Source organism: Branchiostoma belcheri, unplaced genomic scaffold (genome assembly GCF_001625305.1).
Source record: "Branchiostoma belcheri isolate BF01 breed outbred unplaced genomic scaffold, Haploidv18h27 scaffold61, whole genome shotgun sequence".
In the NCBI taxonomy this organism is placed as follows: Eukaryota; Metazoa; Chordata; class Leptocardii; order Amphioxiformes; family Branchiostomatidae; genus Branchiostoma; species Branchiostoma belcheri.
In genome coordinates this window covers 801,765-826,533 of record NW_017804254.1, presented here as the reverse complement: position 1 = coordinate 826,533, position 24,769 = coordinate 801,765, and the positions used below count along the sequence as shown (strand labels likewise).

The following is a 24,769-nucleotide window of genomic DNA, read 5'->3' as shown; positions in this document are numbered from 1 at the left end:
AAGATCATCGTAAACTAAATATCTCGCAGATGATTAGGGAACCCACGTGTGACTTATCTCGTGTACCCTCCCTGATTGACTTACTGTTTACCGATGCTCCTACCCTTGTCAAATCTACATCTGTACTCTCGCCGCTGTCTGGCTGTCACCATTGCCCCATTATAGCCAGTTTTGACTTTGCTATCAAAATACCTCGACCGTATGTTCGCACTGTTTGGGATTTTACAAAAATTGACTATGATATTCTTGTTGAGTCTTGTACTGACAACAAATGGTTAAACATATTTAATTGTGATTCTGTTGACAATGCTTGCAATATGCTAATTGATCTTATCCTGGAGACCAAAAGAAAATGTATCCCCCACAAAAACATCATCATTAGACCCAGTGACAAGCCTTGGATGTCACCTCGAATTAAAAGATTTATGCGTTTAAGAGATAGAACTCATAAAAAAGCCAAATTATCAAATAGCCCTCCACTTTGGGCTTCCTACCGCAAGATAAGAAATCTACTGGTAAAAGAAATAGCTACGGCCAAATCAGACTATAAGACTCGTTTAATGAATTCTCTAGTGAACTCTTCTACAGGTTGTAAAACATGGTGGCATATAGTAAAAACTATTTACAGATGCAAAGCGTCAACTACCATCCCCCCACTTAAGTGTAACAACCTTTATATAAGTGATTCAAGAGAGAAGGCTTCAGAATTCAACAAATATTTTTCACAACAGTCGACAATTGATGATACCAATTCCAGATTACCGAATCTTGACTACTTGACTGATGCACGATTGTTTAACTGTGAAACTACGGCCACTGAAGTTGAATTGTATATTTCTGAGTTGGATATTTCAAAGGCGTATGGCTGGGATGAAATTGACAACCGTTTCTTAAAGCTTATTAGTCCATATATCTCTGATAAAATAGCCTATATTTTTAACCTGTCGTTTTGTCACGGAATTTTCCCCGAAATCTGGAAGAGAGCTAATGTTGTGCCTATTTTTAAAAAAGGTGATCCTTGTTTAGTTTCCAACTACCGCCCCGTTTCGTTGTTACCTGCCCTGTCAAAAATTTTAGAAAAAATAGTATATAAACATCTATACAACCACTTAATATCTGAAAATTTGTTATACTCATACCAATCAGGATTTATTAAGGGTGACTCAACTGTAAATCAACTTGCTTTCATTTCTGACAAAATTCTTCAATCCTTTGATTTAAACAAAGAAGTTAGAGCTGTTTATTTGGACTTCTCCAAAGCGTTTGACAAAGTCTGGCACAAGGGTTTAATTCTTAAGTTACAACGAAATGGGGTGGGAGGTCCTCTTTTGAACTGGATCCAAAGTTATTTAAATGCGAGAAAACAACGTGTCATAATAGAAGGCCAAAACTCCGACTGGTCTGAGATTAGTGCAGGTGTGCCCCAGGGCTCTGTGCTTGGGCCACTGTTATTTCTAGTGTATATTAATGACATGGTTGAAGGACTTGAAACCCACCCCTTTTTGTTTGCTGACGACAGTTCGTTGCTAGATGTTGTAGAAAGTCCTACCCTTTCAGCTATGAGACTCAATTCCGACCTTTCTAAGATACAATCATGGGCAACTATGTGGCTAATGGAATTAAATGCTTCGAAAACAATTGAAATGTGCTACTCTAAGAAAACGAACCCTCTTCCCTACCCACCCCTTTTACTTAGGAAACGAACAAATTAAATACTGTCTCTTCTCACAAACATATTGGGGTTCATCTCTCGTCCACCATGTCCTGGACCACACATATATCTAATATACTAGCCAATGCCTACTAAAAAAGTTTCCAGTTTTAGTAAACTTAAATTCAAACTTCCCGTAAAGTTTTAGAAATTATTTACAAGTCTTTCATTCGGCCCTCACTCGAATATGGCGGCGTTGTTTGGCACAGTTGTACTTCTATAGATTCACAACGTATTGAACGAATGCAATATGAGTGTGCCTTAACTGTAGCCGGAGCGATCAGGGGGTCCTCTTATAATTCTCTACTTACTGAACTAGGATGGGAACAAATGTCTGATCGCCGCCATGTTCAGTCTCTTATTTTATTCTATAAAATCATCTACGGTCACACTCGTCAATACTTAAGAGATTTAATACCGCCCCTAGTATCAGACGCCTCTACTTACGACCTTCGTAATAAACTAAATCTTCAGTTGCCAAAATGTACCACAACCCGCTTTAAAAATCATTCATTCCCTATGCAACGTATCACTGGAACAACCTAACCTTAGCAGACCGTTCACTGAGTTTCCCACGCTTTAAGAAAAAAATGATCAAATCTGTGCGCCCTGTCCCTGTTTCATACTTCAGTATAGGTCCCCGGTACACCTGCGCTCTTCTCACTCGTTTTCGACTTGGTACTCATAGTCTAAACTCTAATCTGTACTCTCGAAACCTGGTATCTAGTTCTGCTTTTACTTGTGGCCACCCCTGTGAAAGTATTCATCATTATCTTCTGCACTGCCCAAAGTTTACTCAATATCGTGTCTCCCTCTTCAGCAATTTAACCGAACTTGTAGGATTTGCCATCAACATCCAAAACCTTCCCGATAATCTCCTAGTACAATTACTGCTTAGAGGTTCCTCTTCTCTGTCGGCTTCTAACAACGCTAAACTCTTACAATGTGTTCAATTGTTTATAAAAGAAACGGAAAGATTTGAGTAACCATCAATTTCTTATCCTACCAGTTTGTTGTTTGACTTGGAATGCCTACTTATTCACTTATCACTTACCTGCATATACTGTTATATATTTGTTACATATTTTATGATTTAGTTATAATGCGGCTTACTTTAGTTTACCTTATTACTCTTATGCTTTGCATGTCTGTATTTGTGACTACATGTATATATCTTTGTAACGATGACGACACAAACATAAGCATTGTAGCTTGAGTATGTCGTCATCCTGTCTTGTTACTAAATGTTATAATAAAAAAAAAAAAACTAAAAGTAATATTGATATAGTAACGTTAACTTATAACACATCTTCATTGTTTTAAGGCGTTTGAGCAACACTGTATAACCAACGTTTTTGCTATTATTGTTTTTTTTGTGCGACAAATGTGTCTGTAATTGTGGCAAGTAGAGCAGCTTTTAATGTCTCAAATGAGTTTCTAAACTACTCACTATTTACCTTTTGTATATCTAGGGTAACATGTAAGACGTATGACACTATTGTAATTCCAAGCCTGATATCTTTCACAAACTTAAGGTAAATTGATACATCATATATTTAAGATAAGTTATCAATTAACACTCCTTGCTTTGTCTGAATTTCTGTCCGAATATGAATTTGCATATTGACATGAATGAGATGATCAACATAGAAGTAAGAGGCATGGAAGGAATTGAAATAGAGTGAACGTGGGAATGTAAACGACTTTGATAACTCGAAGATGTTGCTGGTAAACCATGAATATCGCACATCAGAAGAATACGGCATATGTAAGCACCGATATGACATACACCCGTGGGCCGCTAGGAGTCGCTGCGTCATAGTAGGTCTTGTATCGGTGGCGGGAAAATGTATTGAATCGGTTTACAAGAAATCACATCTCTCCGCGGGAAGTCGGATTGCCCAACAAAATGATTATTTCGATGAAGTCTCAAAAAGAAAGCCATTACTGCATAAATATACTGATGATTTTTAAAACATAAAATGAGAGACATTTTATGTTAGAAGCTGTTCGTTCTCCCAAGGCCTCTCTCTATATCCCCCCCCTCTCTCTTCTAACACGCGTTTTATGGAAAAAGCTGAGTACCCTCATTTCATATTCATAGTCCATATGCATAGGGCTAAATACATCCGTGGCCATTCTCGGACGTAGGGTTAAAAAGCACACTAACAATATTAATAAGACCCAAACATGTACAAACTTATTAAATCGCAACTTCGGGAAGAACTCACACCTTGCCTTTGTTCTGGAGTCTCAAGTTTCCAAACTAATCAGGCTATTCTATTTAGTAACGTTCCCTAACACCTCTGTAAGCGGGGCTAATCTCATTAGTAGTAATCCCTCCTCAAACCGTCGCCATGGTTACAAAGGCCGGGGAATCTACGGTTTTCTTCCCGCCAGTCCAGCGTGAATAACGGCCGGGTAAACTCGGGATCGGGTTCCGCCCGGAGGAAAATGTGCTTAGAGAAGTTTGTTCAGAGTCGGTAGGTTGGGATGCTTCTCTAACTGACCTATATTCACAAACAGTAGAGAGTCTGTGTTCTAAACAATGCTACAGAGGCGAGGCACGTCTCTCCAAACTTCTGACTGATGAAGTAATGGGAAAACTGTGCAGTTGTTTACATCCGAATAGCTATACCCCCCCCCAATACTGCATGATTCGGCTATTTATATCTTTGAACAAATGACCTGGCCACCACATAAAATAACTCGTATATAAATGACCAGAGAAGAATTCAAGACACAAAAATTTCAGCTCGAAATATAGATTCCCAACCATTGCATAAAGGTAAATATGGAAACAATGCAACGATGAATAGAATGATTTTGATTCGATCGAAAGCAAGTTAATGCGGTAACCATGCACCGTGGATTATTTCACGTGAAAAATTATATTAACCAGATTATAGACAAATCATTTAAGCTTATTTTTATTTCTTCTCTTCATGAAGGACATTCCAAAAGCGAAGTTGGCCACCATTATTCCCCGGCAGCCAGTCATCAATATATGACAATGGTGATATTAACAGTGTGATGAACTTTGAGCCTTACATTTCAATTTGTTTCTGGATGGAAAGTCATTTTTCACAATTGTATATTAGTCATTGCCATGGACTTTATAGCTACCGAGATGTTTGACTTTGAACTTACTTTCTAAATTCCAAACTAGTGAATGTGACCATTGTTATTTTTATTACAATCTTCATGATTCAGCAACAGAACTTCGATCCACACCTTCTAGATCTCAACAAACTGCAAAAATAACACACACGGGGGGAAAACTGCCTCCTTACCCACTCTCTGTTGTCTTAACTGAGCCTGATCAAACCATAACTTTGGTCTTAACATTCCCCGTTCACTGCAACACGGAGAGCCCTGGCCCACAAAGACGTGCGTGCCTTTCTCACAAACACTCTCTTAGCGGGGTGGCAAACTGTTGTGCGGTTTTAATGGTCAAGGACACGTCTCTTAAATCCTCGGGTCAACAACGTTAACTCTACATTGTGAAACACTTACCGGTGCCAGCATTACAGGAGAAAAATTCGCCCGGTTGCCTGGCCTCCTGTGGGTAACATTAGAATGAAACAGATGATGATTGCCCCCCTCCCCATATCTGTGAATTACCAATAGGCAGAAACTAGTTACAGAGCATGACGCTAACAATGGGATTTACCTGATACTGAGGCCGGTAAAATTGGCGATAAAAAGTCGCATTTGATAAGAGAACATTTAATTGGTTGTTCGGACCATTCAGGCAAAAACTTAGTTTTTGCAGTCCACCTGTCACAAGACCATAATATGTCTCCAAAGGTTTTAGACAAATGAGCTGAAGGAAGTGGTATTGCTGTGTTTGTGAGTTCCGTTGCTGCAGTTTGACATTCCGTTGTAATCACAACACCTTTCTTGTATGATCGGCCTTCACACTAAACAAACTGGAGCAAACGAACCTTTCTGTCAACACAGCAAACAAAAGACACGTACTGACTTCAGATTTTTTTTTACTCTATGATGATTTGAATAAAGTTAATACAATTTATATTAGCCATGTATTATCACAATTGAGGATATGCGTATCTTATTTAGTTTACTGACTGAAAGATTGGGATAAGATGAGCGATGTTTTGATTTTGGTGCGTTTGCCAGCGGTTTTCAAACAACCTGCCTGTGAGCACAACAATCCGGGCGGTGTTGACACGTGTTCCCATCAATCACCGAGTGGAGAGTTTGTGCCACGCAACATTTACCTGACAAATGGGACAAATGGGAATAAATGTTCTTTGTCAGATAATTACCTAGACGATGAAGGGTGAACAAACGGCGGGACGGGACCGGGGCCAGGGAGGGAACCGTGCTGCAAGCTTTCGGTAAATACTGCGGGCAACACAGCGGATCGGGGCACTGACACACTGGGCAGGCGGCGTGGTTAGCGTTCTCCCTGGACCGCAGCGGGCTTCCTGAACCGGACAGCCATCTTTTCACTTCATCAGCAGGTAGAACAGAAGTGGTCCTCTATCCAGGTGAAGCAACAGGTGGGAGGAATGTCGGCAGGTGCGCCGGTGTAGCCGCTCTACAGGTGTCTACCCCCCACCGACCCTGAACTGCGAACAGGTGCGATACGGAAAATGTTTCACCGGACAATCGTGTGTTTTTACCTGGCGACTCGAGGTTGGGACCTAAGCGGAGGGACGGACTAGTCCGCCCGACACGGGCTGCTGAAGGATGGCGGTGGAAGACTGTATTCGCTGCGTCAAGTGTTTGCTGTTCGCCTTCAATGTACTGTTTTGGGTGAGTATCTCGGCCGTAATACCTTCTGTAGTGACACTAGGGCGAGTGTTTAGGGCCTAATACCGTCTCCAGCGGTCCAAAGCCGGGTTCGGGAGGAATTCGGGTGACTGTTGTGTACCGCGCGGGGCTTTTGAAGGTGTGTGAACTGCAGATTTAGGGATCACGGCGTAACGCAGTGGGACTGACTAGATCAGCTTTAATGCGATTGTTTCAAAGGAAACAGACCAAGCTTATATGTTAATGTATCAATGACTGCTTGTCCTGAACACGTACTAGTGAAGACTATATTGTAGATTGTGGTAAAGGTGGACCGTACGAAGCAGAGAAAACACATTTCTCGTGCGTTATGAAATATCCAAATCGTAATCGTTCAAATATTAAAAAGATAAATATTAGTATGTACAATAGAAGAGTGTAACAGACAAACATCTATCTACTTTTCACACATACGTAGAGATGGGGTCAAGGTGTGTTTAGCATTTTTTGGAAAAACATGTTTGAGGGAGGGAAACCTTTATGTACAGAAGTATTTATCTTTCCTTCAAGTTGTGTTTACAAGTAATCGAACCTGAGTGTTTAGGAGGAGACAACAAATGTGCAAATACCTACAACTGTACTAAACAAAACATAATCCTGTCCAAGGAGCATAAGGTTACAAATATTTCAAAATACACAAAGGGACAGGTTAAGCTCCCAGGTGTGCCATGGCTCGCACTTCCTCTGGTTCCAGGCCCACCGTGGTGTGTGGGAATCGAACCAGGGACCTGATTACTCAAGCGTATGATCTGATAATCGCCCTGCGTCTAATGGGACTTAAATTACTGGTGTGAGTGTACCGGAGAGCGTTTTGTGTACCTAAACAGCCGAAAATACCGTCGGATGCTCTTCTCACGATGATCTATATTTGCACGGAGTCTTCTACGTAATCGTGAAACTGAGTTCGTGACAATCATTACAGTAGCCTTAATGTTTGTTTGTACGTAGATACTTGTGAATGGCTCCGTGAACACAAGCTACTAGCTATCTTTATCTATTTTTCTCACTGAACACGACGTAATCATTCACGCGTTCATATGAAGTGAACACTCGAAATTGTTGACATCACGACTGTGACATTTGGCAGTTGCTCATCGTAGCATCTCGTATCTATTGAAATATTTAGACAGTGATGATTTGTTGTAAATCGATTGTGAATCTACGCAAAAAAAGATTTCTGAGGTTTGTTATCATTCTTCTCTCTGGACGGACCACTTATCCTGAGGTCGAGAATAGGGGAAGGAAAAACATCAGGGGTCGAGAGGTACGACTACTCAATTGATTTCCTTAAGGCTGCAGTTCACCGGCACAAATGGATGACAAATTATCCAAACACGAAACGTTCACCGCCTAATTCGTGTAAGTCCTTCAGGGGGGTCCATTGTACTATTATTTCTGGTACTTTTAAGTATCAGTTAGCACTACTTTCTGATGAAGTTTGTCCGTTTGGGACTTTGCGTTTGGTTGTGTTCATAGTTTGGTGAAGTGCCCTAGTCTAGCACACCGATCAAAAGAACATGGCGGTCACGATGTCGACTGTGTTCTTTTTCAGAGAGCCTCTACTGCGTTTGAAAGAGGCCCTTCTGTTCTCTCGTGTCACAAACAGGACAGATATTTACCAAAATACAGGACAGTTCTGCTTTTTTTTAGTTGGATTGTTTGCATAGTAGAGTCATGAGACAACCAGGTCACCTACCCTGCCACCATACTTCCAAAACGATCTCTACCTACTTGTACAAACATCTTTGTCCGTGATAACACTACCTCTGTTGAACTAGTCCGTGCATCAATTCAGGCGCTGTCACGTGTAAATGTACGGCCAGCAAAATAGACCATTGTCCGCAACATGTTGCACTTAATTTTATCCCCTTTGTCCTACTGTCAGGCATTGAGGCCCCGAGTTTTCTACCCTTTTGGTCCACAATTGCTCGTTCTCAGCAATTGAAAGAGACACACTTGAGGCTTGTATCCACCCTTAGTTTGACAATAGAGCCTGTCATAGCCGTTAAATTGTGCTGACATTCGAGCAGGTGGTTGGATTAAAAAAAGTACATTGACCATTCTATCGGCGTGACACCTCATTTGCAGTGACGTCAAACATTCATAGTGAATATAATGCACTGTTTACCTTCATTCCAATCTTTATCAATTCTAAAATGTTTCACTTTTATTTGACGTAATATTTGGTTAATTTCGACGTTAATCAAACCATCAGATATGATGACTATTGACATCTCGCGGCGATGTTGGAATTTGAACATGTACAACAAAACAGACAAGATCTACCTCATGTAGCCAATGTTTTAGAATGGACAATGACGCAATCCCTAAACCATCCTAGAAATTTGCTAAAGATGACAAAGTTGATTTTCACCTGACAGGTACCTGTTAAACTCCAACTTGTTTTTGATTCCGACATTCCATTCTTGCTATGTCAGATCCACGTGTGACGCTCACAAATGTCTACCTGAAAACGTTCTTGTGTAAAAAAAATGTCTAATATTACACTGTATATATTAGACGTCATAGCATGTTACCTATGGGTACCATTAAGAACAGTACATACAAAGATTGACCGTAGAACGTAGGGATAATTTGCATAGGTTTTACAGTTTTTTGGAAGTGCTGAGCCAGCTGGGCGTGCGACCTGGAATCCAATCGGAACAAGTTTCGCTACATGTCTTCTGAATAGATGATTGGACGCCGACGTCGGCCGAGCGTAACCGACGCACACCGATGATATCCGAGTGGACTTCTTTCGGTCCTTTTCTTGGGGTTGAAATCAAATACGTTGCAAAAAAAAATATTAAATGAAATCGACACCTTCCAAAGTTAGTTGTGTAGGTGAGAATGAATAAAAAAAGAGCTTTAACATACTAGTACGTAGTACATTCCTGTATGGTTTGCTAAGTTAGAAGTACATGTATGTAATCAGGCCTCGGTCATGAAACCAGATAGTGGCACAGCAAACAACCATCATCACCATCTACTTTGACATAACCCTCTACCCTCAACATAAATATAAAACACCTTTAGTAATAGTAGTCTCTTTTGAAATGACAAAAACAGCTGCCCCTCCCTCGGTGTTTTTCCTCCACCCTGCGCCCGCTCTATTTCAGGACGTCACGGGACATGTAGACCAGAGGGATCGGGTAAAAGGGCTGGATTATTGGAGCAGAAACACTTCCTCCTCCCGCTGAAAGAGCATGCCCTTTTCATGACGTATCCGTAGGCGTGCGGGCTTACGTACGTACCACAGTACTGCCAAACTGGACATACATATTCGTAGCTACAATATCTTTCTAATGGCTTTGGCGGGAGTGCAGTGAAATCATAATCTTTTGCTTTTAACACAGACTGAGAATTATACTACATTGTGTTTTACGTTTAAGGCTGACTATGAGAGTGACTGTGTACGTAGACACCAAGGTAGACGTTTTAGTTGATTCAGGAACAGATGATAATTCTCTGATTTCTGACTGTCAACTTATGGAGATATATAAAAAAATAACGACACATTCCATATCATTCCACACCAGGAAGAACCCACATGTAAATCTGTTTCTAGTGCAGAAATGGATTGTCTTTCTATCTCACAGTAGTGTGTTTACTAGTTGCTTCTATTTTGTAGCAAATGTTAATATTTTTCATGATTGATAATATTTCATATAATATTTCTACTATATCAAATCGCTGCCCCCCCCCCCTCTGCCAGTGCCTATCATTGTATCTCGTGTTTTGTCATGATTAATTAATTGATCAGACACAATGGTTCAAGTGGGGCCGACGTGCCTGCGACCAAACATTCCTCTTTTCCCCATTTGTTACCATTACCCCAGCCCTCTGAGTTTGGAGGATTTGCTTGGCAAACTTTGTTCTGTTACAATATTTGTCTCCACTTCATGAGGTCACGCGCGTGTTAGAGGTCAACTGAAGGTTATACAGAACTGTGTAGACTTTTTATACCTGGTGTTATCATACTCAAAACCCCCGCGTTAGTTATAAGATAGATGTTTGAAAGGTTTCTTTGTTCTTATTATTTGTTGTCGCTGCAAAGATAGTCGAAGCTGAAATGTTATCAAAGAAATGTTTTTGTAGTCATAAACATAACGAAGTCCTTGATCAAGCTGTTCATTTATCAATTTTTGGTTCAATTATGGTTACTTTGAATTCATATGTTGCGGTGGCCATTTTTTCTGATTTGTTTTTATAAAAGGATATGGACTTGTCTCTGTGGGCATGCTTAATTGTCTGAGAAAACTCCATAAAACGAAACTCATTTCTATGTCAGACGCATAAGACCATGAATTTGGTTGCTGGTTCAATGTCAGACGCATAAAAACCATCAAAATAAAAGTACAAAATGATTCCGCCCGGGATCGAACCGGGGACCTTCTGCGTGTTAGGCAGATGTGATAACCGCTACACCACGGAATCTTTTCGATGATGGCGTGCCTTCTAACATCCACACAAAGTACACCAAAGGCGACTTTACACTGTGTCTCAACATGTTAATAATTCATATAAAATTGAGCAAAAGTAAATAAGCCTAATATATAGATATTAGATTGATAAATCACCAATGTACACGATGACCATGGGCTATCGTTCCTTTTACTATGTGGTGTCGCAGAGGTCAAAATGTGAAGCTATATTTACACTCATATGACCTTCATCTATGCGTAGCTAGTGCCTATCATGGGGGGGGGGTGTCAACTAACACTTTGGTTACCCATTTTGAATCTATATTTTCTGTTTCAAGTCACTGGCACTTATGTTTTTTTTTCATATTAAAATGTTCCTATGCATGAATTCACTTTTAATTATTTTTCCAGACGATTTTTTGTCTATCACTTGTAGACCGATTTAAATCATGATAATGTCTGTTTTCACAATTCAAAAGTCAACCACAGTGTTGCTAGCTAGGGCTCAAATATTTTTTACTCCCCCGAGTCCCGTTCATGGAATAAATATACAATGACAATGAAGTTTATTACATATTTGTGTCCCAGTGGGGCTAAATGCAGTACGTTAGTTACAAATAAGGAATAGGGACTAAGGAATGCTCTGTTATGTTTTATCTATATCTATACCTATTAAGTAAGCTTTACACATTTCTTCTCTCTTCTTGAGACATTTGTAGAGGAGGTTTTCTAATACATCATGGTTAACTGAACATCATATGTAAGAACGTTTCACCGATAAAGTTTGTTAGATGTGCCAAGGACATTGTACAGAAGTCTGTATAATGTCCTTGGATGAACATGTTTCTGTTCTAACTGTATCTCATAAAGAAATGTATTGTCTAAATCACCGTACAGTGGATGCTACAATAAGGAAGTGGACTTCGTTTTCTATACTATTCATATCACAAAATGTACATAATCTACAGAACGTGACATTTTGCGTGTTTGAGCTGTGGAGTGTTTTGTTGGGTAGACGCCAGTTTCTTCACCTCAAACATTCGGGAGGGACAAAAAACCTCTTGTCTGTAGGTCAAAGCTTCGAGTGTTCTCTCAGCCACTTCTGGTATCTCCTGATCTAGAGTTGATAGACAGGTTCAACATACGACCTACGGATAGGTCGTCGTGTAGGCTATATTGGCACGTTCAAGGTACCCCCTAGAGTGGTGTAGTCGGACGTTTTCTTCATAGAAATGCAGGAAGGATTTGTCTCAGTACAGGGATTGCTCCTTAAGTCTTAAATGGAAGCTTCCTTACCCTTTATGTTGTCATGGCGACGTGAAAGGTCGTTCCAGCATGTCTTATCTTCTACCCTAATCCTACTCTGCGTTCACGCTATCGCGTACAGATTTACTCTGGTGTATACCTAAGATATGATGTAACAGATATGATATGCGTTGCTAAGACACTGCTGGCTGGGCAAATATCACGACTTGTCTGCCTGCATTAACTCGAATGTCGTGTCCTTTTCGGTGATCTTTGCAGGCAGGATATCCTAAATCATCTTCGTCTTGTCTCTTTCGCATACATTTGTCTTGCTGATTTTTTTTCTCAGGCCATTTTGATTTGATTATATGGATGACATCCACGCGCACATGAATTTTCGTCGCCACCTCCCCCCCCCCCAAAAAAACGTTTCGACCATGCTGTAAATCGTATACGTACAAAGCAGCTGCAAAATGAGCAAATATATACCGTAAATTGAAAAAAAAGACAATAGAAAACGATACTAATGTCGTAGAATGCCTAAATCAATCCAGAAAAATATAATCTATCATTTGCCATACCACACGCTGTGTTCGGAGCATGGGAGTTGAACACACACCACTACCAGTGGACTTGCCCCCTGCTGTAGTGTTAGAGGTAGCTTAGTTAGAGGTAGATTCTTGGCGGTATCTGTGTATGTGTTGTGTGCCATTATTTCTGAGGCTTTTTTGTGACTTTCAACGGTGCTCAAAAGACAAGGCGCACCACCAGTAGGTACATGAGGTTTTGACAGCTGGTGTCTTGTTTGAACGGCGTGTTTTTACAGACGAGAAGACGGCGTCACCTGTCCGGACAAACGTCCCTCTATCCGCACACCTGCGTGATGGACAGGTGGATCACACCACACCTGATCACTGTCAAGATAAAAGCACCACACAGAATGGTCCACGTTGTTTGTAGTCATATGAAGCCTAGGAAAAATGTTGTATTACCTGCTTCAGTCCCGAAAAATTAGGGTCGATAGCTAGGCTTTTTTTACTTCTCTAGTGGTCCAACTCATACATTATACTTTAACAAAGTAAAACTTGCATGAGGTCAATATTTTCAAAGTCAATGTTACAACGTTTCATCACTCAGGTGTCAGATCATGGAGCAAGAAAAGGTCGATTAGCTCAAAACATTTATGTCCCTTGCGGGGGTCCACACACAAAAAAGGCTATGGTCGCCAGGGTAGGTCAGGAAACAGGAAACACAAAATGTTTTTCCTTGACCTAGGCCTGAGCTAGTATGTTTTCTCGCAGTTCTTGGGCATGCATGGAAGCAAGCTTTCTAAAAGTAGCAATAAGATTGGGAATAATTGTAGGGTCTGCATGGGGTTTATGATACTGATATAATACTTAAAAAAACACAAATCGCATAATTGACCACAAATGGAACTATGCAGAACGTCTGCTGATTATGTACATACATGTATTCAATAAGTTGTATATTGAAAAATAACACTCATTTCCCGACTTACGTAAAAGAAAAGAGTAGAAATGGAATGGATGGAGTATAAAGTCAAAGTGCCTAATGTACTGTGTAACGTTTTGGTAATAATCAAGTATTGTGTGTCCATATGTTGGTACTCTGAGGGAAGAAAAATTGATGAGATGCATGTTTCAATCTTATAGGGATTTTGTCTCATTTTTCTTGCATGCCATTGGAATTAGAAACACGAAAGGGCGCATTTACCTGACCCCCTGTGAAACTATGCCATTGTTTCCCGCCATGCGTCATCCGGATGAAATCCAAAACGAGTGGTAAAGGAGGATGTTATCGTCTGCAGGTTACGTCAGGGTGACACTTTCCCGCCAAAATACCTGCGTTGCGAACATTACGCCCTAGCATCCATTGTGAGTTTCTACAACACCCTTCCTATCTGGTGAGGCCAAATCGCTTTTCGATGACCCCGCACACAAAGCACACCGCGCGGTTGTTTTAGAAACCCTCCTTGTAGCGTCGAGGGGCTTGGTAATGTTCAAAGAATGACGAGAACTTGGGGTGAATGTCATGCAGGTTTTTACAATACTCAGGCACTGACGCGTGACTTGGTAACGACGTACAGAGAACGTTTCCACACACATAAAACTTCTTTTAGTTCATTTTAATGTCAAGGACGGTTATGTTTTAAAATTAGCTCTGCACAAGATCTTAATTGTTACAATCATTGCAGGATTCAAGCACCCTTTTGTCACCGTGTTACTTATTGTTCGTTTTCACTCAGTATTGATATAAATGCTTGTCGCTGGACAATGGCAGTTGTCCGTTAGGTGAATGACGTTTGACCAATGGGCTCACATGTCACCGGAGTGGTCAGTTGATCGCTTGGAATTTAAATCAAAGTAAAATTTAGCGAAAACAGCCCGAGTACCCATTGTGGTAACAAGATTCTGTGATAAGATTCAGGGTGGTTTAACTGTAGTAGGCGCTGGATCACAATCCTGTACTTTTAAGAAATGTCAATTGGTGTTCTTAATAAGTTATTCCAAACGTTTGTCATATTCTTTGAAAGACTATTCCCCAACCATGGTTTAATTTCCAAGCATATCTTTCGGTGGCTGCAAAGACAGTGTCAAATTGTCCAGGCAGTATCCATTTGCCAGGCAGTTACCATTTGCCAACCTAGCAGGGTGGCGTAAAGAATATACCAGTTCAAAAATGACAGCCGACTAAACTAAAAACACGCCAAACATAAGCCAAACCTTAACATCTTCTTGGAGAGTACTAATGGTCCATACTTCTCTACAGAAGTGGATGTACCCTAAATGTAAGTATAGCTTACAATAGTCTAAGGGGAGGGGTAATTAGGACATTCTTCCAACAAATTAAAAATGGATTTAGATAAGACTTAACGTTCTGGCTGGGGGGGGGGTATAATCAAGACCAGAGGATCATGGATCCAGCTAAGGTCACAGAGCTTAGGATAAATGAAATAATGTCCAACACGGTCAGCAGAAATCTCATGTGGCGATGTTGTGATAGTCGTCATTCTTCTGGTTTGCAACTACTTGTCAATCTGACACTTATGTCCAACGATGCAGCACCCCTGCAACGGATTTCACATTTAAATTCAAACTTTGCAACCGTTAACTGCCGCCTCAATAATAATTACGGCACATTGCAGACCCGTGAGCAAAATGTGATCACTCTCCTTAGACAATCAACATACCTCACCATAGTGTATCTTAAATTGAATTGGTTTCAAGACGTGTATGATCAAAGGGTACAGCCAGCAGTAATCTTAAAGAAATTCTGAGAGATTTGTTGTGATTAGTCTCGGGGTGGTAAATTCGAGGAATTTGATTACTCTGCGCAGTGATTAAAGCTAAGCCACCTCGTGTGGTGCTCGCAGAAATGCGCGGATCGCCTTTTATTTTGTGATTACGGGTGAAAGCAAGAGTGTTCCCACACAGGTATGGCAGTATTACATAAAAACATAAGGTACAAAAATGTAGTTAAGGCAACCCTATTAGGATCGTCGAGCAAACACTGTAGACCGTTATAAAAAAAAAAACTAGTGATCTCTACAAGTTGCCGTTACAAAACTTAGTAAACTCACTGGTGGCTAGGAAACTAGCACATTTTTGCAGGCCTCGTGTGCTCTGTAAAGTGGAATGTTGGGGGTGGGGAGGATTTTTGAGAAATAATGACGTTTGACTCAACTAAATAAGTCATTTCTGCCTTGTCAAAATATTCGACAAGCGATCATGCCATGAGCTCAATCAGTTACAATATACATCTACTCATATTCCAAGCGGACAATGCGAGATTGCAACCCAAGCTTGTTTAATCTAGTTCGGATTATTTCCGATACTCACGGCAATAACTTGGGATAATCCTTTCTAAAATCACATGAGATTCCTCTGTTTCTATTAACAACAAAATGTTCTGTCCTGTATATGAGTAGAGCCAATTTCGAACTGAAAAGCAACAAAAAAATGCGCATGCCTAAATGGAAAACGGAAACACAGAACAAGATTTATGTTTCCAGTGACACTTTCAGAGTTTCCCTATCTTGGTTTCAGACGACACAATGTTACTGAATTAGTTGGGGATTTTGGAATGAGAAAGTGTCTTCAAGGAAGTCTTAATAAAATGATTATACCAGTAACATTTCAGGACTCATTTGTCTAAGGAGCTTGTAACATTTTCAGTATAGTGATGAAGTAGGGTTGTTCACACAATTGTTCAACATCTCAACCAATTAAAGACAAAAAACAATCCCGTTAAAGATTTGTGTATTCGTCTGGAATTCTCTTTAACTTGACTGTAGCTTGATCTCTACTGTGTGTTGTTTTTTCCCGTGTGGTACAGGTACAAAGGCTCACATACAATACACCAGTTTTTACGACCGAATACAGCACAGGAGTGTGATTTATAACGCTGTGTATTCCTGTTCCTTGTAAATTATTCAACATGACACGGAAGTGCGCTGTAGACGGCCAATTCTGCAGGAAATGCACTTAATGGCCAGACAAAGAAGCCCAGAGTAAAGCCATATATATTCTGGACAGGGACATAGAAAATCGCGTTGGTCAAAACTTTATGGTACTTTTCAGAGTGCCATAAATCGGAGAACAAGGGTAGGCCGTGGGGAAAAATCATACCCGTGGCAGATGGTTCTTATATTAATCTGGTGCGAAAGAAAGCAATATTCTTTCACAAATCAAGCAAAAGTGATTATGATTCACGAAAACATTTTTGGATGAGGTTATATTTAGCACCAGAGGAACCAATGTCTATCTAAGGTATATTTTTTGTTTTCTTTTTGTGTCTGTTAACTGTATCTGTTCATCTTGTTTTGTTGTTACTTGTACTTAGCCAAGTGTGGCAAAAATGTGTTATCTGCGTTATCTTACGTCCAGGCACTGTATATGTAGTTCTGCTTCGCAATAACTATGGGCAATAACTACCCAGAGTTGACAGAACGTGGGCGACGATTGCCACAACTAACCCGTGATAGAAGACGTTTGTTGAAAACCACAACACTTGTTCTCCGATAAATCTTCGGAAAACTTACGACTCCGCGTCAACTCACTCACAAAGTCCTGACTCCACATACCTTTATGATAGTGATCATTTACGTAATGGCAGGTTTTCATGCTTAAGTAGAGGTGCAATTCAAATAAATTCATCAATCTTTTTCAGCCCTCGCGACGCTTTGCTACAAATTAACTGATATTTACTGTGTACGCGTCCTTTATAAAGATGTCAAGATGTCTGAGGTGTGCTAACAACCGCTGTATCTTATAAAACAGACCCGTGTGCCTGGAACAAACAGACATGACGCGTAATTGTAAGGGAGTAAAGTTTGGGTGAACTGTCCTGTCGAGGAAGATATAGCTCTAGTGTCAAAACATCTGCACATGTGTTACTTAGTACATGGGAAATCAATCAAAATTGATAGGAGTACTAATTGGAAATTGATATGTAGGCATAAGCTGTGTGTAACATTCGCAGGTAATGTTTATGCAGGTGTGTTTTTCTTCTCTACAGACCAGGTTAAGTTCAACTTTTCTTCGTGAGGCGTGATGTTTGAATCGAGATTCGAATTCTTTAGCTTAGATTTGAAGAAACTGAATCGGTTGGCACAGAATATCGACCTTTATTGTACGTTTATGCTCTCAGAATCTAAAAACAAGTCCTGGTAATGATACAGAAGTATGATTACAGTGATATTAGAACATAATTTTTACATATAAATATCGGACGTAAGGATGGAAAACAGATTTTGTTCTGGCTGCTAGCTTTTCTAAGCTTCTACCAGGCTTCGGGAGAGGGAAAGAGTAGAAATCGGCCAAATAGAGATAGCATGCCAAGGGAGTTTGGTCGGCTGGAGAGAACAGTTTGCCGCTCCCTCTGAAGTGATACTTTTGGTATATCTAATAGGGAACTATGTTATCGGGTCTAGAACCATTGTAGAATTCAGAATTATACTGCTTTAGTGATGGACCTTTAGACTGCGTGCCCCTCTTCTAGCAACGTGGACTTTGCCTAGGAATGCCTCCACAACACCTCCCCAGATATCACTCAAACAGCTCTTGTCAACATTGTCGGGTAAATTGAGTTATCTAAGGGGCCATCGTAGAGCAAACTTGCGTAAGTTGTCGGGGGAGTACTAGTTATGTACTGTGGTGCCAGTACGAACCACAGACAACCCGTAGCTCTGGTTATCTCTGGTGTTAGTGGATCAAACCTTCAGTTCTAGATCTGCTCTGCCGGCCGTACCTGGCGATTATGTCGTGTTTATTGGGGGTACAGAATGGTGAAACAGAGACATATGCTCTAGATATCTTGCAAATCCCACATATAAGCATCTGCATTTGGCATAGTGAGTGCAAGCTCATAACCTTGAGCTTCTGTCCTCAAGAATTATCATCGTCATGGAAAAATACCAGCTAGACCATCAATATGATTCTGACCTAATTCTATTTGGAGGTTTATTGGGGTACTAGGTATATATTTATTTTATTGGAAAACTTTTGTGTGCATTTTTAACCAAATTTATCCATGGACAGGTTGTTTTGTTATGCTTTGCTTGTATAAGTTTTTCTGTTATGCAACTCGTCACATTGACTTCTCAACGTGGCAAGTTTCATCAGCTAACGTTCTTGAAATCGCTGCCCGAGAGTCTGGAGTGTTCTCGGTTTGAACAGGGCTGACCTGGGAAAGTCGTGCTCATCAATCATCTCCGGGCGCCAGCGCGCACTCAGCCTGTTTACTTACATAACATGTCAACAGAGCCGGAGAATGCCGCGCTGTGGGGACGGCAAATGTTTGCCCTTGTTTTTGACGGACGTCGTCATGGCGGGGGTGGGTGGGGAGATGACAGGCCGTGACGTTGTTCGGTATTTCGGACCATTCAGACAAAGTGAACCCTCGCGCCGGGAGACACACGTGAACTTTACAGCGGGTCGTAAAACATGCGTGAGACTCTGTTGTTGGGTCTCAGGTGAAGGTTATCGCAATACACACGTGCCGGCCTATAAAAATATTCTAGATCATTATCTAAAATGGCCTACATACATGTACCACGAATCAGACTGTGTGTGTCTGTGTCTGTGTGTCGATTTATATGTCTGTGTATCTGTCTGTATGTGCAAATGAGGATCTGTCTGTGTGAGCAAATGATGATATTCAATCAATGAAAAGCATTTGCCAGTCGTACAGGTTATTTGTCGAAGGTATGAGATCGTGGAACTCTAGTATTTTTACTGCTTATAGCAGGGCATGCACGTTGATCACTTTTAGCTATAGACCTTCTTTTTGACCAGTTCCTCGTTTGCTAGATGCTGATACATGGTGTATAATGCTTAAATATACTTAAGCGTCCCAGTTCAAAGTAGGTGCAAGGACTTACTTCGAGGGCACAACCAGCCTTTGCAATAATGATGGAAATCCTTGAACCTTAAACGGTGATATCAAGGATGTCAACATGGGAGACAATGGGTTCTTCTTCTCCACTCGTCCCTGTCCTCCATCAGTGAGTGGAGTTCTGCTGTGGTGATGTCTCTGAGCCCAGCATCCCGCTTCAGGTTGTCAATGAAGGTTGTGCTTCTTGTGCCCTGCCTCCTCCTTCCTTCTACCGTCTCCCACAGGATAAGCTGGCTGGCTAGCAGCTTAGGATGTCGGATGCTGTACATGTGTCCAGCCTGCTCCATTCTCCGTTTCTTGATCTAATAATACAAAAAAGCAACAACAAAACTTCAAATGTTCCAATACGTATTTATTCATTTAGAATTGTAGCGCAAAAATACAAGGGGTACACTAGGCAGCAAGTATGCTGATAGCGTGCACACTTACACACATTGAACAAATACAACATTACTTGTAACATAGGGCATGGAAACAATAATGAACAGTCAATAAGTAATACATAAATAACATTATAATATTGTAGTAAAACTACTAATATTTATAGTAAGTTTTTAGCAGCAATTTGGCATTTAGTGTGGCTCAGGTGAAAGGGTCACAGAATCTCTTGGATTTAGCAATGAACATGTGCAATGCTTTTATGAGTTGTTTGTTTGTATCAAATACAGATTGTTGTAATATGTTTCTTTTCAGATCATCGGCCTGGCTATCGTGGCGGTGGGCACCTGGGTACGAGATCACGTGTCGGCCCTGATCAGCATAGGCGCGGTGATGGAGGACACGGGAGGAGGGTACTTCGTGAACGTGTACTACCCCGTCATCGTGTCCGCCTCATGCGTCATGATCCTCGTCGGCTTCCTGGGCTGCTGCGGCGCCATGACGGAAAACCCCGCCTTGTTAGGGAAGGTAGGAAGGCTTTAGTCCAACCAACTTTAAGTGTTTTTTGTTAAGGCCATGTTGATTTGATTATATGGATGACGTCCTCTGGGAACCCCAAAACCGATGCGAGCGTGCGAATAAAAAAAAAGTTTTGCAAGGAAAAGGTTTCTTTCATTATGAATTCTGCGTGGTCATGAAGGTTGAGCAAATGACACAGAGTATGGTATGGCGAATAATGTAGTCTTCAAATTCATTTCTTTACATTTTCGTCTTTTTCATTTGATTTTGGCATTTTACGACATTGGTATCGTTTTCAAATATTATTTTTGCAACTTATGGTATATATTTGCTCATTTTGTAAATGTTTTGTACGATTTACCGTATGGTTGAAAACTTTTTTTTTTTGGAAACGGCCGAAAATTCATGAGCGCGCGGATGTCATCCATATAATCAAATCAACATGGCCTAAGAATAAATCGGTTTTCACCATAGTACTAAGCATGGTAACATGCTCGGTAACGTGGTTTTCACATTTGACGTTTCTTTGACTGTCGCCATCTTCAGGGCATCAATGACTGAATCTGATTCGTACTGCAGCTAGGTGTCGCTGCTGCAACAGTACAAATGCGGTCCCAAACGTAGAGTGTTGTCACATAACATTTGCAAATTCTTGGCAGTAGAGATGATCAAGTGATAGATTGACTTTAAAGACGGAAGTTGACGATCACTTTCCCCTTTTATTCTTTCAGTTTCTTGTTTGCTTGATGTTGATATTCTTCGTTGAACTTGGCGGAGGTTTGTGGGCATACAAACACCCAGACGAGGTAAGGGCGCACCTGGCCTAACTCTTTAATGTTTGAAAGTACATGACATGTACATATAGACTTAATAGCCCCGACCTTAAATAGCTTATTTGTGGCGTCAAATTAAACTGGTATATTCTAATAAAACACTTTAGGCTTGAGATGTTACTAATGACACGATATCTGTTATGAGTTTTTTTGGTTTTGGATGGTTTGAGAGGTTAGGAGCAGTCAAGCCCATGTTTTGTATCCCATCCTTTCCATGTGATGTAAAGAATGCCAGTGACCACATGTAGTACGTAATAGTAAGGCGAACATAAGGTACTAGTATAGAATTGCATTTGTTTGTTTTTTTTATGTGGAAAAAAATAAAAATTAGTAATTTTTTTGTCAGGATCCTTTTCCAAGACGGGATGACGAAGTTGCAATTCTATCGAGAAGATTGAGATTTTACGGAGACAGAAATTATGGTGAAGTCACGAAAGGCTGGGACTTCATACAGAACGAGGTGCGTACATCACAAAATAGTTTTCCTCATGCTGAAAGTTAATTATATGAAACTCTCTCTCTCTATCTCTCTCTCTCTCTGTGTGTGTGTTTGTCTGTTTGTCTACTTGTCTCTCTCTCTCCATATCTCTCCCTCTTTGTGCCCTTTACTTATACTGGTACATGTACAAGAACGTATCATAACAAATTACATAGACAAGTATAATCCAGATAAATTAAATGTATAATTTACATGATATATCGATAGAATATCTGCTGGTATCTCGTAGTACATGCTTGTTATATAGCAATAGACGCCATTTTTATCCTTGTACAATTGTTGTGTACTAACAATAAAAGTTGATGTAAGGTATATCATGGTAATAAATGAAATAGTTCTCTCATAATAAAATATCAGCATCCAACGGTTTGTGCCATATTTCCCACAGTACCACTGCTGTGGTATGACTAGTTACCGGGACTGGTACCGGCTGCCCGCCTGGCCCAGTCAGACCTGGGTCCCGGACTCCTGCTGCAGGCTACCGGCCGAGGGCTGCGGTCATGCTGAGAGGGGCGACGATTACTTCAGTCAGGTAGGTCATCACAGTTGGTTATGATATAGAGATATTTCCTCACCTGCGTGCGTCTGTATTACTGGTGGTTTATCATCAACGAACAAAAAATATGATGAAACAAACAGTTACGAATGCAAATGCAGAATCTTGTGTCATATTTCTGATCGTTAAATGGCAACCTTTGCTCCATCAATACTTATTTTTTTAATAGGCAGTTATATATGCCAGCTTACGTTGTTGCAAGAATCCTATTTGTACTCATTCCATGAATATCCTCACATTGCAAGCATCTAGATCAAAACAATAACAAGTATTCCCGTATTTCCCAACAGGGGTGCAGCTTTTACGTGCTCGCATTTTTCGAGGACAGCAGACAAATAAAAATGATGAAGTGGTTGGGAGTCTGCATGGGGGTTATACAGGTACGACAATTAAGTGATCTGTTATCAATGTTGATTCGCTATATCAAGTGGACAAGAAAATAAACAAACAAACTTTGGATTGTGAAAAGAAAGACTGAACAAGTTTTTATAAGATGAAAGTAACATTATTTCTGCTTTAAATCAATTAGCAAATTGAAATAGTTATATTTTGGCACATCTTTAAAGGTTCCTCTTTCTTTTGCAGATGATGAGCATGATGCTTACGCTGCTACTGTGTATCGCCCTGTGCTGTAACAACTTTCGCATGGGGTATTTTCAAGCCGCCTCGCGGCCTATGGACGCCGTCTAGCGGAAACGCCACAAACTGTATTTTTTTTTTTACAAACTCGGGAGACAGAGACTCCTTGCTACCTCATTGGTGTATAGTCGAAGGATTACCGCCACCAATAGGAACCACAGACTACAGTTATTCGCAACAAAGAGGACAACCCGCTCTTCAATGTGGGGTTTTATATTGAGAACATCGTACCTCAGACATTGTAGAATCCTTACCAATGGTGTCAGAAAGTCGGGCAAAAGGAAACAGCCACACCATTCCACACACACAGTTGAAGATCGACGCCGATAGGAAAACAGAATTCCATCAAATGTGTGTCTATTTATAGTGATTCAAATGGAATGCATGGTTTCAGCAGTTCAACGGTTTGTACAAGACTAACATGCAGTATTATTTAACAGCAGTATGTAAATTTTTGACGATACATCTCATGTCGATGAAATATCTACATAGCTGTACATATTTGTAAACCGCATTTTTGTTGTAATAACTCTCACCTATCTGATGTGAAAAATCTTACTTACAATTCCTTTTTATTGTGTCTTGCCAGGGACATTATTTCTTTTGTTGAATTTTGAAGTAGTTCTGAACGTTATACAGTAACAGTTGCTGCCTGTTAACACTGCCATACAAGAAGCTTTGTATTTAGTACCCTTCGTTTGTCAACCAATAGGCAAATGACAAAGTCAAAGTAGAGGAAAACCAAAGAAAGAGTCAACCACTGTGCGTTAAGTGGTAGACCCTTCCCTTCTAATAACTCCCGACTGTGTGCTGCAAACATTGCTTGCTGTCGCAAAATGCTTGTACACATGTATTTAGTGAGCTATCTACTCGTATATGAACCAATTTTATTGACACAACAAGTTCAGCGACTTTCGTAAGGTCTATAGCTATATGAAGCTTCGAAATCTGTTCAATAGTTCCTACTCGTGTACGTGGTAAGCACTGCCTCTGGGAAATATTATTTCATAAAGAAAAGATTTCATGATGATTCTTTTTATACTCCGTTACTTACTGTAATGATTAATGAAGAACAGTCAGCATTTTCGAATGTTCTTATATCACGCACATAAGTCACTTTTAGACGCCAGCAAAGCCGTGTGCGTGTATAGTTATCGTTCTGCACCAAACATTGGAAAATAAAGTGTATATACTTCTTTTGCTATATATAAATGTAACCTTGGTGTTTGTTTCATTCTTTTCGCTGTATACTCAGTAGTAGGAGTATAAAATAAATTTTACTCTGACTTTGAGGTGTAATGCCCCATATACGTAGTAGCCACTTGGTAAATGAAAATCTCAGCAAATTTGGCAAATTGTGAGCCGGGAACACATTTTTTTCACACCTGGAACACATTTTCTTTATACCCGGAACACATTTTTTCACACCTGGAACACAATTATTTATTCACGAAGGTGACTTGGGGAGTGGTATTACTACGGCATCCTTCCATTGTGCTGTGTGAATGACCACTGCCTGCAACAAGTATTCTAAACTCACATTTTCAATACTCGATACTTTCTAGCCACTCGGAGCAACAAAAGCTTATCACATCTGCCATGTTGGATTACAGTGAATGTCTTTTCAACATGCCAACACGTTGCTAATTGCTTATTGTTTATTTTGCACTCACAAGATAAAATTAAGTATAACAATTGAAGTGAAGTATACATGCATGGGAGAGCCGG

At 40.4% G+C, this 24,769-nt stretch overlaps 1 protein-coding gene and 1 non-coding gene across 2 annotated transcripts; one reads left to right on the top strand and one right to left on the bottom strand.

Moving 5' to 3' along the window:
* The first annotated feature begins 5,885 nt into the window (after positions 1–5,885).
* On the top strand, positions 5,886–23,118 carry LOC109482928 (tetraspanin-12-like). Its single transcript, XM_019785824.1, has 7 exons — positions 5,886–6,496; positions 20,311–20,523; positions 21,246–21,320; positions 21,694–21,807; positions 22,235–22,378; positions 22,693–22,782; positions 22,988–23,118. The coding sequence occupies exons 1-7, from the start codon at positions 6,431–6,433 to the stop codon at positions 23,090–23,092; spliced, it is 807 nt and encodes a 268-aa protein (XP_019641383.1). The 5' UTR covers positions 5,886–6,430; the 3' UTR covers positions 23,093–23,118.
* On the bottom strand, positions 10,897–10,969 carry Trnav-aac. The gene has a single exon. It is a non-coding gene; the product is annotated as a tRNA-Val (tRNA).
* Positions 23,119–24,769: the final 1,651 nt, after the last annotated feature.

Bases quoted from the DNA above. Each gene is read 5' to 3' on its own strand.
- LOC109482928 (XM_019785824.1), top strand. From the start codon at position 6,431: ATGGCGGTGGAAGACTGTATTCGCTGCGTCAAGTGTTTGCTGTTCGCC. The intron at 20,524-21,245 runs GTAGGAAGGCTT...TTATTCTTTCAG, and splicing joins ACCCCGCCTTGTTAGGGAAG to TTTCTTGTTTGCTTGATGTT. The intron at 22,783-22,987 runs GTACGACAATTA...TTTCTTTTGCAG, and splicing joins TCTGCATGGGGGTTATACAG to ATGATGAGCATGATGCTTAC.